General features: G+C 57.1%; 1 protein-coding gene across 1 annotated transcript in view; it reads right to left on the bottom strand.

Annotated features, from left to right (window-relative positions):
- The window catches only part of LLGL1 (LLGL1, scribble cell polarity complex component), a 17565-nt gene extending 4860 nt beyond the window's left edge, over positions 1-12705 (bottom strand). Inside the window, exons 1-16 of the mRNA XM_003791043.3 lie at positions 12560-12705; positions 9348-9445; positions 7269-7350; positions 7043-7173; positions 5937-6095; positions 5697-5859; positions 5474-5609; positions 5166-5220; positions 4882-5036; positions 4579-4802; positions 4395-4462; positions 2808-2961; positions 2627-2731; positions 1766-2058; positions 1340-1487; positions 999-1152 (exon numbers count right to left, since the gene is read on the bottom strand). Of these exons, the coding sequence (XP_003791091.1) occupies positions 999-1152; positions 1340-1487; positions 1766-2058; positions 2627-2731; positions 2808-2961; positions 4395-4462; positions 4579-4802; positions 4882-5036; positions 5166-5220; positions 5474-5609; positions 5697-5859; positions 5937-6095; positions 7043-7173; positions 7269-7350; positions 9348-9445; positions 12560-12640 (2206 nt within the window). The 5' untranslated portion in view covers positions 12641-12705. The remainder of the gene's footprint in view (positions 1-998; positions 1153-1339; positions 1488-1765; positions 2059-2626; positions 2732-2807; positions 2962-4394; positions 4463-4578; positions 4803-4881; positions 5037-5165; positions 5221-5473; positions 5610-5696; positions 5860-5936; positions 6096-7042; positions 7174-7268; positions 7351-9347; positions 9446-12559) is intronic.
- Positions 12706-14884: the final 2179 nt, after the last annotated feature.

Here is a 14884-nt window from a genome sequence, read left to right as displayed (position 1 = left end):
CTTTTTTTTGAGACAGAGTCTCACTCAGTCACCCTGGGGTTGAATGCCTTGGCATCATAGCTCACAGCAACCTCAAACTCTTGGACTTAAGTGATTCTCTTGACTCAGTCTCCCAAGTAGCTGAGACACAAGCGCCCACCACAATGCCCAGCTATTTTTTAGAGATGGGGTCTCACTGTGCCCAGGCTGGTCTCAAACTCCTGAGCTCAGGCAACTGACCTACCTCAGCCTCCCAAAGTGCTGGGATTACAGGCATTAGTCACCACGCCTGTCCCCCCACACACACTTTTTCTGATAACAGTCTCACTCTGTCACCCTAGAGTGCTGTAATGTCATAGCTCACAGCAAACCTCAAATGCCTGGGCTCAAGCAATCTTCCTGCCTCCCGCCTTTCAAGTAGCTGAGACTACCAGTACCTGCCACTATGGCTGGCTTATTTTCTATTTTTAGAATAGATGGGGTCTACTTGCTCAACCTGGTCTCAAGTTCCTGAACCCAAGCAATTTACCTGCCTGTGCTAGAATTACAGGCATGAGCCACAGCGCCAGCACCCCCCCCTTTTTTTTTTTGCCCCAAAGAAGAGCAAAATTCTCCATTATGCAAGTTAAAAACCAATCAGTGACTCCATCAACAGACCCTTTCTAAGGCACCCAGAGTCAAAGCCTGGTCCTCAACACAGGGACAGTGACAGTGCCTCCCTCAGCAGCCTCCTCAGAACACACTCCAGTCTACTTCACCATGGGCTGGGCAGCTCCCCACACACATGCCCACTGCGGGGTATGGGCCAGTGAAGCTCCTGGCTCCCTGTCACCCTTAGGCCTTGGGCTCCCCCTTAGCTCACTCACCAACCCCTAACTGTTGTCCCCCACTGACTTCAGTGGGACCATGGGTGGCACAGCACATCAGAGGTGCTCAGTGGCACTTCTGAACCTCCTGAACCCACCTCCTAGGATGGCCAGCTAAGGCTACCTCTCCTTCCCACCCTGTCCATTCCTCACCATCTCGAAGGAAGGTGTCAGCAAAGTAGAGGCAGCGCACAACACCGGAGAGGGAGTCATCGGCAGAGCGGGGCTCGATGCGGCGCTGTACGGGCGTCATCTCCACGTCGTGGGGGCAGGCTTGCTCGGCCAGCTGTGCGTTGGCCTCCTGCAACTACAGGGGGTGGGACTCCTAAACATCATCCCTCACACTGCAGCTGCCAACCATGCCTGACACCCCACATCCCATTACTGTCCCTCCCAAGAGCCCAGGGACTGTGAGGCAGGAGCAAGTGAGGTGAGCAGCCTCCAAGATCCCTAGCCGGTCCAGGGTATGGCTACCTGCAGCCTGCCCCACTCACCTTGCTACTGGCAGTAGTAGCCCGTTTCTTCCCAGAGACACGGCTCTTGCGGATGCGCCGGAAAGACTGGCGCAGTGACTTCTTGAGCGACTTCACACGGGAGAGCGGCCCCTCCATGGCCAGGGAGTCATTGGGATGAAGAGTGCACCTGCAGGTAGGTAACAGCTGGTCATGCTACAGAGCAGCCTCCTGGGGCAGTAGTTGCTCCTGTTGAAGCCAAAGCTCCCACCTCATGGGCCCTACAGCCAGTGGTGCTTAGAACACCCTTTATGGAGCTGCCAGGCTATTTCTCATCAGCTGATGGAGGTGACAGGGGCTATAAAAATCACCCAAACTTTGCCACACCAAATTTTGCAGGGTGAAACAGAGGCCTGGTCCTCAATTCATAGGGCAGCTCCAGCTGCCCACAAACCCACCTCCACACACCTGGCCAACACAGGGCTCTTGCGCTGATAGTCGAAGACACCAAAGCCATGACTGGTGCCAAAGGCCACAAGGCACCACTCAGTGTGGAGTGTGACAGCAGTGACAGCAGCAGGCGGCAGGCACTGTACCAGCACTCGAGGCTGGAAGCCAGCAGCCCAAGGTAATGGTCCTGTGCGTGGACTCAGCCGCTCATGGCCCTTCCACGTGAAGCCCTCACGGTCCTGGAGGAGGTCCACGCTGGTCACACTGACCGCATGCTCCGATGGCATGTCACTGAGCTCTAGCATCAGCACCTGAGCCCAAGGTCAAGGCAGAGGGAGGGATTACCACAGAGGAGGTAGTCACCCTGGATCCACCTTAGCCTGCAGCTTTTGAAACACAGCCCAGCCACTGACCGTGGCTGTCCTCAGTTCATCCCCCAAAGAGGAGCTGACTGAACACTCCATGCAACAGCAAGGCCTTTGCTGAGCACCATGGAATGGATCTTGGTGACCAAGATCCACTGGCCCTGCCACACTAGAGCTAACACCCATCCTTACCTGAGCCTGTCTCCCATTTAAGAATAAGCACACATTTCTGTATCATCTGTATATAATGTGAGTACCAGGGGCACATCAGTGATCTGTGTTGCTGTCTCTGTCCCCAGCCCTTTGTGGTTCCCCTAGCCAGAGCCTGATTCAAAGTCCCTAGTGATGGACCCACTTTCCATCTTTCCTCGTCCCTGCCAGTCCCTTATGGAGCCCCATTCCCACCTCTGGGCTTATGCCTGTGGCAGTCCCTCTACTCCTCCATCAGACTCTCCAATTCAGGTCACCTCCTCCAGACATCCCTGACCCCTGACCCAGGGCATAACAGACCTACCTGGCCTGCAGTGCCAGCCACAACCATCTGGGCTGTGTACTTGCAGAGCGCGACCTTCTGTACACCGAGTCGGGGATCATCACTGTAGGGGTCAAAACAACCCACCTGGGGAGATGGGATGGGGTGATGACACTGGGAAGAGCTGGGACCAGCTCCTCAGGGCTAGGGGAGAGGGGTCCACCTTGCGGAAGGGTGGCCAGTCATCCTCAGCAGCCTGGGCCAGGCTATCAGCATGCTCACAGTCCGTCTGGAAGAGGCCAGCAGTGCTCAGCTTGTAGAGTGGCCGCAGTGCCACACCTGAGGCATCCCAGAACCGTACAGTACCGTCCTCGTGGCTGCAGGGAGGGCAGGTATCAGGCCCACCCCCTGGGTCCCTGGGGTGGCTTGCACACCTTTCCATCCACTCATAATGGTCACTCACTGACACCTACCGTACATGCCAAACCCTGAGCAAATCCTACTGTATGCAACAGTTGACACCTACTATATAGGAGAAACACATGCTAACCACCTGTTGTATGCTAGGTCACAGGTACCACACACACCTAGGTCCTTCAAACATGGTGGGGAAAGTGTGGAAATGACCACCCTGACGAGCAGGATATGGCAGAGAGGGACACCAGAGAAAAGAGGACCATGACAGTTCTGTCCCCATTGGGACACTCAGGAAAAGGAATTAGGAGGCAGTCACAGAGTAGAGCACGGGGCATCCCAGGAGGAGGAGCCAGCTGGGGCGGGAGGAGGCCACGTAAGCAGAGCAGCAGGAACACTGTGGAGGCCAAGAGAAAGCAGGGAGTGGAGGGGGAGGAGTAACAAATCTGGGGCACAGATGCAGAGCCCAAGCACGGGCCCCTGGGTGCTAGTGGTACCCCAAGACAGAGCAAGAGAGGGTGATGAGCCTGCGGGGCTGGCTGAGATCCAACCCAGCAGTTCTGAGAGCGACAGCAAGCTACCAAGCAGGGGAGGGTCTGGGCACAGGAAGGAGAGAGAAGCAGGGCAGGAACTCAGGGTCTGAGTCACTGGGCACGTCAGCGCCCGCCAGGCCCAGGTCGAGCTTTCCAGCACCTGCCCTGGGAAGCTCACCGTGGGCCAGTCCAGATTTTCCAGTCCTAGGGCAGGCCGGCCAGATGGGTGGAGCCCTAGGGTTTGCTGGAGCTCAGTTCCAGGCCAAAAGGCAGAGCAGCACCAGGCCTCAAGCCAAGGTCTACTGAGGTTTTATCCCAATCCACCCTTGGCAAGGGGGACAACCCAGTCCCACCCGTCATCCCCAGGATGCAGGCACGGCAGGTGCAGGGCCTTACTTACCTCCTGCACATGTGCACACACACAACACAGCCATGTCTCAGATGCAGGGACCCACTCACCTCCTGCACACGCACCACACAGCCATGTCTCAGATGCAGGGACCCACTCACCTCCTGCACACGCACCACAAGCCGTGTCTCAGGTGCAGGGACCCACTCACCTCCTGCACACGCACCACACAGCCATGTCTCAGATGCAGGGACCCACTCACCTCCTGCACACGCACCACACAGCCGTGTCTCAGGTGCAGAGACCCACTCACCTCCTGCACACGCACCACACAGCCGTGTCTCAGGTGCAGAGACCCATTCACCTATGACACATGCACACGCACCACAAGCCGTGTCTCAGGTGCAGGGACCCACTCACCTCCTACACACGCACCACACAGCTGTGCACCAGGTGCAGAGACCCACTCACCTATGACACATGCACATGCACCACACAGCTGTGTCTGCCTTACCCCGTCAGCAGCAGCCCTCGCTGTGATGGCTCCTGGGCCAGGTTCCGGCCCCCAGTGATGGGCCAACTCTGGGAAAGGGTGGTAGAGATGTGCACACAAGGTCAGGAGCAGGGTCTTCTCCTCCTCATCCCTGGCATGGCACATTCCAACCTTCTCCAGGAACACCCCACCCACCCACACACACCGAGGTGCTGGAGGCAGGCTGGGGGCTCTGCTGCTCGCCAGCACTCATGATGCGGGCCCACAGCTTGGTGGGGACATTGGCAACGTGGGCAGAGCAGGTAATAGCAGACGAGTGCAGCGGGGCCAAGTATGGGGCAGGCACAGCCGGCCAGCCAGGCGTCTGAAGGTCAAGCACCACCAGCTCCTCTTCAAGCAGCACAGCCAAAGCCTGGGGATCATCAAATTCTGTGGGGTGGGAGATGAGGTGAGCACAGCCACAGGTGACACAGTGCAGCAAGTGGCGTTGGCAGGGCAGGGCACACACCATCCTCAGGCTGCGTGCTGTGCACTGTGAAGAAGTCGATGATGCGAGAAGTAAAGTCCAGTGTCACCAGCGTTTCAGCTCGCAACACGCTCACACAATGGCGGTCACCATAGCTGGCACGGGGCATGCCACCACTGAAGATGATAAAGTGGCCCCTGTGTATGGAAGGGGCATGTAAGACACAGCTGGACCTGGAGCACATGCAGCAGGACCCAGGAAGAGCTCACCCTTCCAGCCTCCCAGCCAGACCTTACCCACACCAGACACCTGCCCCCTCAACCTACCCAGATTCACAGTTCCGCCACAGAATCTTGTTGATGGCCTTGCAGGGAAAGGGGCCTGGGAGGTGGGACAGCATCAGACTGGACTCGCTGGCAGCTCTCACCGGTCCTCCCATTCTTGCTCTGCCCTCCACCGCTCTCTTCCTCCCAGCTGCTTCCTGCCTCCTCCAAGGGGAAGGCCCAATGCCCCCAACCACACCCTCCAGGGGAGTCACCCCTTTGCAGATCTGGCTCAGCTCAGTGGTTCCCCCCACTAAGGCCAGGCGGCCCTCCCATCCTCACCATCCAGCTCAGGCCTTCTCAGCACTCACCGTAGGGTGTGGTGGCTGCCGCGGGCTGTAGTGTCGGGGATCTGCCAGCATCTGCAGACCAGACGGCATAGCTGCCATCACTGTGCGAGCTGACCACAGTGCTGCCGTTGCGTCCCCAGCACAGACTCTCCAGCTGCTGTGGGCAAGCAAGGCAGGAGGGCGTGAGCTACAGGGCTGTGTGTAGGGCATCCAGGCTGAGGGGGCACAGGCCTCACCCACATACCTGGTTCCCTAGGAAGACATGGTCTACACACCGCGCAGCCTGGTTCCAGATGACCAACAGGCCCCGGCTGTAGCCAATGAGAATCTTGGTGGGGTCCCGCAGGTGTCCCTGGAGTGATTCCACAGGGCCAAGCGACTTCCCACATCGATAGTCATCTGGCAAGCTGCAGAGGAAGCTCAGGTAAGCAGGCAGAACTTCCCAGGCACACACCCAGCACTGGGAAGCCAGCCTGCCTCTCACCTGCATAGAACCTCATCTGGGCCAAGGGTCTGCCCCTCAAGCAGCATCAGGGTGGTGACATCCAGAAAGAAGACACTGCTACCCTCAGTGCCCAGGGCTGCCATGTCAGCAGCAGGCATCAGCAGGACCACAGTGACACGGGTGAGGCTAGGAGGAGCACTACAGGGAAGAAGAGAAAGGAAGTGAGGGTGTGGAGGGGGCTAGGCTACCACCATTAGCACATCGCCAGCCCCACCACACTTGCTGGGGCCTATTTAAGAAGCCGCCCAAGAAGAGGACAGCTGTGTTGTAATTAGCCTGCTCAATTATTCATCAGGATGTCAGAGAGAGGGATAAAATTAGGTTTCCCAAGTCTTGGAGACTGGGTTCTCAGTTCCTCCCACCCACCAGGAAGGGAAGACAGGAACCAGGGCATGACCTAGGTTAGGACCAAGAGCTCCAGAACAGACAAGGCCTGCGTCCTGCTCCCAGCTCTCTGGATGTCTCCTGACTTTGCAAGAAGGCCCTAGATCACCACTGCCTGCAGAAGCTGGGAGGCCCCAGCAATCCACCCTGGGTTAGGACTCCCCTATTCCAGCCCAAGGCTAGGAAGGGACAGGTCCCTACACTCTGACCCAGGGATCCAGGCCCACTTGGTGACACCTGGGCATGCTGCTGCCACCTCTCCAAGCACAGGCCACAGGACCTTCCATGCTAAACCTGCCCTCTCATCTGTGCACGAAATGACCCGCCTCCCACCTCCAACTCCAGGGGTTAGGGAACCCTTGTTGATGTCAGCTCAACTTAGACTCTGCCCCAAGTTCCCAGACACCCTCATCATTGCAGGGAGCACAGCCTCAGGTCCAAAGATCTTGGCGTGTAAGACACGTATCTACTGGGGCTCACACCATTAGTTACCTGCTCACCTTAGACTCAGCCCAAACCTCCCATGGAACCCGAAAGGTTCATAAAGCATACCTCACTCAAGTGCAGTCTAACTGCTGCAGCCTGGAAACCAGGCCTGAACTACAGTCCCCATCACTGTAACTTTGCATGGCCAGCTCGCATAGCAAGGCCCCCACGGAATGCCCCTGCCCAGCAGCTGCCCCACCAAAGTCCTCTTATACCTGGCACCATCAAAGCCAAGCCGGCCGGGCAGCTGGAAGCTGAGTGCTTCCTCCAGGTGGGCACAGCCATTCTGGTGGACAATCTCCCAGAGATGCAGGCTGCTGTCATCCAGCAGGGTCAGAAGGCGGCCCTGCGGGTGAGCAGAGGCAAAAACTGGGCTGGCCTGGGCATGGGGGAGGGGTCATGGTGGCTATAGGAGCTGGTCGGTGGGTAGCAGAGGCTCACCTGGCCTGGCAGGAAGTGCATCTGTGTGACAGTGGCTGTGTCATTGTGCAGGCCTGTGAACTCTACCCCCGGTGCACCGTAGCTGAAGGTGAGAGGTCAAGGGCAGAAACATGCAGGCATAGACTGGGAAAGCACAGCATGCGAGACCCCAGGACTATTCCAATGGGCCCTGGCCCAGGCCCAGACATTCAGGTATCCTCTCACCCCAGGATCAGAGTGCAAGCCAGGTGCTGCTATGTATGGAACCTTCACTTCATTATCTGCAAAATGAGCTAGTGACTCCCACCTCAGAGGGCTGCTATCGATGAAGTGAGAATAAAAGCACACCCAGCACACCAGGCCCATTGCACTGCTAGGCTCCACTCCACTGCAGGCCATGTGGGCCTTGAGGGAAGGAGCCAGGTGGCCCAGAGAAGCAAGGCCTGGCTCTGACAAGGAAGCCGAGGATAGGGAAGAGTCCAGGTGGCCTCTCTCCAAAGCTTTAGGTCAAACTCTTGCCGTGGACAAGGAAAGCAATCTCCCTCCAAGGAAGGTAGCCAACAATTCCCACCTTGAGGGAGGAGTGAAGCCACCTTGCCCATTTTACAGATGAGCATACAGAGGCTTGGAGAGGTTGGGGGACTTGTTTGAAGTGCCCAGGGCCAGTGGCAGAGTGGCAGCAACTCCAGGGTTGACTGTGGAAGGAAGAGCCTGAGGGGGCCCCAGGATGGAGGGGCTGGGAGAGGCTAGCTATGTTGCCCCAGTGACAACACAGGAGCATTTGCTTGGAGCTTGAGTTGAGATTCCCTGCAGGAGCCTGGCCAGGAACTCAGACAGGACAAAAGAGGGGGCAGGAGCAGCTGGGCGGGAACCAGATCGTCAAGGAGATGCTCAGCCTTGCAGGGGGAGAGGCAGCTTCTGATGACCAGGGCTAGCCCTCTCTAGCCTCAGTTTCCCAACCCCAGAAGCCCCAGGCTGTGGTCACTGGGGGGAAGGAGAGAAGGAAAGGGGAGCTCTCCTCTCTGAGGCTCAGTTGCCTCATCTACACTCCAGATTGTGAGCCCAGAGAGCAAGTGTAGGAGAGACCCCAACATAGGAGGGAGCATGTACCTGTGAAGACGAGGCCGGCACAGCACCCAGGAGTATGGGAGCAGCAGGCCAGAAAGTTCTGCTGATACCCACGCCTGCCTCACCCCCACTGGTGCCTCACAGGCCCATGGGAGAAGAAAGGATGTCCTGCCCCAGCTGCATGGTCTAGAGAGGCCCAAAGAGCACAAACCACAGGCCCACCTCTGCCTGGCCAGCATCCCCAGGCCTGGGGTGAGGAGACCCTCACCCCATGCCCTCCCTATTCCAAGTACTGACTCATTTTCTGCTAACCAATGTCTGCAACCAGGCTACTGAGACACACGCCATGCCAAGAGTGGGAGGGTGGCATCCCTTACCAAGCAGCTGCCAGCCAGACCCTGCACCTCGGTTTCCCTGGGAGCAGTTAGGGTGGGATACTCTAGGACAGGCAAGAAGGCATTCAGCTGCCTGGCCACCCCTACCCCCACCCCAGGCCTATAGGGAAAATGCTTGCTTTGTGCAGCTCACATGGCCCATTGTGCATCCGCCAGGATCCAGGTGGGGGCTGTGCTGCGTTCACCATGCTGAGCCTGGCACTGCCCCTGGCCCCCTCGGCCAAACACACGTCTTCACATTCATCCACATGTGCACACTGGCTCATTGGGGCCCGAGCACAGCCATCACCCTCAGTGGGCACCATGGCCCAGGCCCTGGCCCGGCCTCACCAGTCCCAGTTGCTAGGACAATGGCAGGGTCACCTAGGTAACTGGCTGGCTGAAATGCAGAAGGAACAGCTGTGGCCAATGCAAAGTGAATGCTCTATCACCCCGTCTCCCAGTGAAAGGACCCCATCATCTCTGTGAGGAGTCATCCCAGGTGCAAGAGCTGGGCCAACCTCCAAGATCACAGCACTTGCTGCAGCCTCCTTAGAGGCACCCTCTGCTGCCTCACAGAGCTCCTGAGTTGGGGATCCAGAGCACTGCAAGCAGGGAGTGCCGACAGGCCCTGCACACCAATGACTGCAAAGGATACATCTTGACGCCCCCAGACCTAGTGCCAATAGCCATGATACGAAGTTCAGGGTCAAAGGCCAGGGCGCTGGGCTGGTTGGGGAAGCCATGCTCCACGGTCTGCAGGGAGAGGAAGGCAAGGCTGTGGGGGTGCACAGCCCATGCACAGCTGACCCTGCCCACCTGGGGGCCAACTCAAAGACAGCCTCCAGGCTCTACTGCTGACACACTGGGGCAGGAGCCAGGTCCACCTGTTCTCTCTAGTCAGTAGGAAGTAGCTGAGCAGTGTGCGTCCCTATGGCTCTACTGTGTGCATGGCCCACTGAGGTCCTCCCCTCACCAAGTCACCATTCCCTTCAATGCCTGCGTTGACACCAGTGAGCAGGGGCTCTAGAAACAAACAGGGAGAGCAAGGTTTGCAGAGGGGCAGTCATTGTGGAAGACCTCACTTGCCCCAGCTGGGTCATAAAGGCATAGACTGAAGCCTGGTGAGGAGCCATGCTGCCTAGGGTCCCATATGAAGTCCAGGCACTCCCCCAAATCAGGCTGAATATTGAGGTCTGAGGTGAAGGGACAGCACCCAGGATCCGTTGGGCAGAGCATCTTGACTCCCTCAGAGACAAGGAGGCTCAGGCCCAGAGAGAGAAGGTGTCACCTATCTCCCCACAGTTGGGCAACAGGATGCCATGCCAGTGGGGATGGTGTTAGGGGGCTCATGCCCCAGTGTGTCAACGGAACAGTCTTCCACCTGCTCCTCTACTCCTTGCAAGGCCAGTCCTAGAGGTCTGTGGTCTCCATCCCCACTGACCAGGTGCTTGCTCACACTCCTCCTTCCTTTAGCTGGGCTATGCTCCCCCACTCAAGGAGTTCCTACTCATCCCCCAAGGCCTGGCTAGCGGGCCCTCCCTAGGCAGCCTGCATATCTATGAAGAACACCCATGTGTGCCACCTCAGAGACACACATTTTTAAAAACCCTCTCTGGACATGTCTCCCATTGTGCCCCTGGCTTACTTGATTCCAGCCCCAAAAAGTGTTTTGCTCTCCTCCAACTCACTGGGCAGCTCTGGCCTCAGAGCCTTTGCATCTACTGTTTCTCTGCCTGGACGGTCTCATCCAACACTCCCGTGGCCAGCTCCTTGTGGTGCTCAGGGGCCACTCGGCAGAGACACCTCCCAAAAAGCAGGCTTGGCTGTGTGCAGCAGCCCTCCCTGCCACACCCCCACACTACTTTATTTTACCCACAGCACTGGCTGCCATCCAAACTACAACAGTCTACTTCATCTCCCTCACTAGCACATCAGCCTCCTATGAAGAAATATTTGTCCCTCTGGGTCACTGTTGTGTCCCCAGCACACACAGATGGGGCTCAGTATCAGTGTACATTCCACAGACTACTTGTGAGCTAGGCTGGGATTTGACCCCAAAGCTCAGAGTCCAAAGTCCATGCTCATTCCTGACCTGCTTCCTTCCCATGAGACTCAGAAATCTGGGCCTATTCCCCAAGGATCACCTACCACCTCCTTTGGTGATCAAGCTCTTTCCCCAAGACCACCACTGCTAACCCCCTCAGAAGAGGGCCACACACATCCTCCTCAGAGGAGGATGTCAGGGAGAATGAGCTGAGCTGAGCTTCCATCTGCCTCCAATTGCTACTGCACTCCCCAATTCACTGGCTGAAGAAGTGACATTTCACCCTGGGTCTGTCCTCTCTTCCTGGGAAGGGCCCTTCTCCCCTCACCTCACAGAGGCTACCCTCATAGCTACCCCAGCACAGGAAGAGGCACCACTCAAGGGCCTGTAAGCACCAATCTCTTCTCTGGGACCTTCTTAGGCCCCTGGCAGGTTCTCAGCCACCAAGTCTGGGAGGCCTGGCTGCAGCCCCACCACCACCACCACCTGAACCACTTCCACTTCAGACCCTGGACCTCGGCAGAGAAGCCAAAGCCTGCCATAAGAGGTCCCAGTGCCTTGGCCACTTCAAGACCAGCTGTCCCAGAGCTTCCTCCATGACAAGATAGCTTCATAGCAGCCCAGGGCAAGTGCCATGAAATTAGCTCAAGACCACAGAAGCTCTTCCAAAAATTCCTGCCCCTGAAGACACTGACAGAGGAACTCAAGGAAGACAAGGTGGCCCTACTTGCCCTGTGACTTTGGGCAAGTCATCACCCACTTTCTGCCCTCAATTTTCTCACCTGTATGATGAAGATAATGACTCTAATCTCAAAAAGCAGTGAAAGGCTCTACCATCAGAGGGCTTTGGGGTAAAACTCAGGACAACATCAACCCCTCTGGGAGGAATTAGCAAAGGGTGGGAGCCTCAATCCAACACTCATCAGTGCAGGGGAAGCAAGGACTGAGGCAGGTCCCTGTCCCATGACTCCTCCTGCCCCACCCAGGGGAAAAAAAGAAACAGTATACTACCCCTGTTCTGCTTGGGGAAAGTCGCAGGTAGGCTGCCCTATGTGGCATAGGAAGCCAGAGCCCATAGCAGGGAGGAAAGAGTGGCTCCATTTCAAAGCTAAGGAAACTGAGGTCCCACAATCGGGAGTGCAGTTGAGTATCCAGCCAGGTGAGTCCCTGGGACTTGGGAGCCCCTGGCGAAGCAGGGCAAGACAGAGTCTGTAGCAGTGGGGGAAAGGGGCAGAGACTCTTAGAAGACATTTTCCAGCCCCAGACCCCACTCCTCTGGCCTGCCTGGGTGCGAAAGCAAAACACATGGAGACCAGGACTCCCCCAAATGCCCAAAGAAAAAGGAGAAAGAGTGAGAAACACATCCGGGGAGAGACACAGAGAGATGAGAGCAGAGAGGTAAAGAGGGTCAGAAAAAGATACAGAAGATATAAAGAGACAGAGGCAGAGAACACACAGGCACAGACTGAGAGGGAGACGGTCAAAGACGCAGAGCGCGGCAGAGACCCTGAAAGATGCAGAGTCGCACAGAGACCCAGAGACCCAGGTAGGCAGAGACGTGCAGAGCTAGGGCCAGCGCGGGCCGCAGAAACCCAGCGAGGAGACGCGGAAAGTCAGCGGGAGACTCAGACCCATCTAGAGTCTGAGAGCCGAGGAGGGAGGACTCGAGGAGTGGGGCCCGCTGAGGGGGAGCCCGGCTCCGCCAGAGCCCCTCGCGCCAGCCAGGCGCCCCCTCCCCCCGGGCCCGACGTGGCTCGGCCCCCAGGCCCCAGCTCCGGCCCCCGGCCCGCCCCGGCCCGCTCCAGCCTGGGCCGCCACTGCACCTTGTTGAAGGCGAAGAGCTCCTGCTTGAGCTTCTCGCGCTGCGGGTCGGCGCCTTGCCGCCGGAACCGAAACTTCATCATCTTGCGCCCGGCTGCCGGCGCCGCGCCCGCCGCCGCCGCCCGCAGGATGAGCCGCGCGGCCCCGCCGGTCCCGAAGCGCTGGCGGGGCGCCAGGCGGCCGGGCCTGCACAGTGGTGGACGCGGGGCGCGACGGACGCGCTGCCTGACCAATGAGGGGGCCAGCCGTGCCGCCCGCCCGGTCCCAACCGGCCAGACAATGGGGGAGGGCAGGGTGCCCGGGCTCGACCGGGCTCGCCAAGGGACGCCCGCCGAGCATGCGCCGCGGCGTGGGGCCTGCCGGGACTTGTAGTCCGCGAGTCAGAGTCTCAGCGTGGGCGGCCGAGGAGGACACTCTTGGGAGGGCGATGGCTGGTATTCCTGGGCTTAGAGGAGGCTTTTTCCCACTTCAAAGAGCGAGGTACATGCACATTTGTTTCTGCAGAGGCTCAGTTTGTCACCCTCGGTAGAGTGCCGTGCCATCATCACAGCTCACTGCAATCTCAAACTCTTGGGCTCAAGCCATCCTCTTGTCTCAGCCTCCCGAGCATTCCCGACTAGTTTTTCTATTTTTAGTAGAGACGGTCTTGCTCTTTCTCAGGACTCCCGAACTCAAAGGATCCATCCACCTGGGACTCCTACTAGAGTGCTAGGATTACAGGCGTGTATCACTGCGCCTGGCCTCATGCACATTTTTTTTTTTTTTTTTTTTTTTTTTTGTAGAGACAGAGTCTCTGTCGCCCTCAATAGAGTGCAGTGGTGTCACAGCTCACAGCAACCTCCAGCTCTTGGGCTTAGGTGATTCTCTTGCCTCAGCCTCCCGAGTAGCTGGAACTACAGGCATCCACGGCCTTTTTTTTTTTTTTTTTAGACAGTGTCATTGAGTACCATTGTGTCATAGCTCTCAGCAACCTTCAACTCTTCAACTCTCGCTCGGGCTCAAGCGATCCTCCTGCCTCAGTTCTTTTTTTCCTATTTTTAATAGAGATGGGGTCTTGCTTTTGCTCAGGCTGGTCTCGAACTCCTGACCTCAAACAATCCACCCGCTTCGGACTTCCAGAGTTGCTAGGATTACAGGCATGAGCCACTGTGCCCAGCCGCCATGCCTGTTCTTGTGATTGGGCAGCCCTGTCCTGAAAGTCAGGAGAACTCTGAGACAATTCCCTGGCTGCTCCAGGCCTCAGTTTCCTCATCTATGCCATTGATCCAGTGATCGTCAAGTTTGTATTTTACCAGTTTCACGGGCCACCACTTTATCTGTTCCCCACAGCACCTCCCACCACCATGCTTTTGCTTTGGCTGTGTGGTCAGTCAGGCCTTCTCTCCTCAGCCCCCATCCCCTAGGAACTCCTAAACATCCTTCAGGACCCAAGGTAAAAGCCTCTCTAGAGGATCACAGTACATGGGATCCTTATGAGTGGCATCATCCAAGGAGACAGGGATCCAGCAAAGGGAAAAGGTCCTTTCATGGGAGGTCGTTGTGATTTGGACTTTTTTGAGATGGGAAAAGGGATTCCCTTCCACAGAGAACAGTGTATAAACAAAGCTGCATCCTGCCCCACTCTCTGAGGGACTGTCTGTCCCCACCCACCTTCCAGGCCTTCTTTTCTTGGTTTAGACAATGGCTTGGAGGCTGAACCTTTCCTTCCAGCTGAGGACAGGCTGCCCTAGCTCAGAGCTGGAGCTGGTCAAAGTCCAAGAAGCTTAGGTGGGGCAAGTGGGCTAGGTCTCAAGCCCACCAGCTGAGTAAAGGGAGGAGGGATTGACCTCTCACCCCCACCCAGGCAATTGCCTAGCAACAGGGGCCTGTCTGTCCCCCTCCACCCACACCCAGCTTTGCCCTTGTCCAGAGCTGAGGCTGGAACCCTAAGAGGGGAGAGGGGCAGGTGGGGGAGCTAGAGATAAGAGGAGGGAGAATGGTAACAGCCAAGCCCGTGAGTGCCTACTGTGTGGCAGGCAGTATTTCAAGCCCTTTTCTGATTTCAACTGACTTAAAGCTCTCAACAAGTCTATTATAGATCATAATGATCTTATCCCAGTTTTATGGGTGAAGGAGCTGAGAAAAGACAAAGGAAGCTAGTCTTTAGCTGTGGACAGAACTGGCCAGATTGAGGAGGATCAGCCTACCCACCACTGCACACAGGTAGCTAAGAGGTCTAGGTTTTGGTCCTGGCCCTTCCTCACACAGGAAGTGTTAATTAGCCTGAGCAACATAGAGACCTGTCAATAAAAAAGAATTTTTTTTTTTTTTTTTTTTTTTTATAGAGA

Source organism: Otolemur garnettii, unplaced genomic scaffold (genome assembly GCF_000181295.1).
Source record: "Otolemur garnettii isolate 467f Iridium unplaced genomic scaffold, OtoGar3 scaffold00046, whole genome shotgun sequence".
Classification (NCBI taxonomy): domain Eukaryota; kingdom Metazoa; phylum Chordata; class Mammalia; order Primates; family Galagidae; genus Otolemur; species Otolemur garnettii.
The sequence above is the reverse complement of the archived record's forward strand: the minus strand, read 5'-3'. Positions and strand labels throughout refer to the sequence as shown.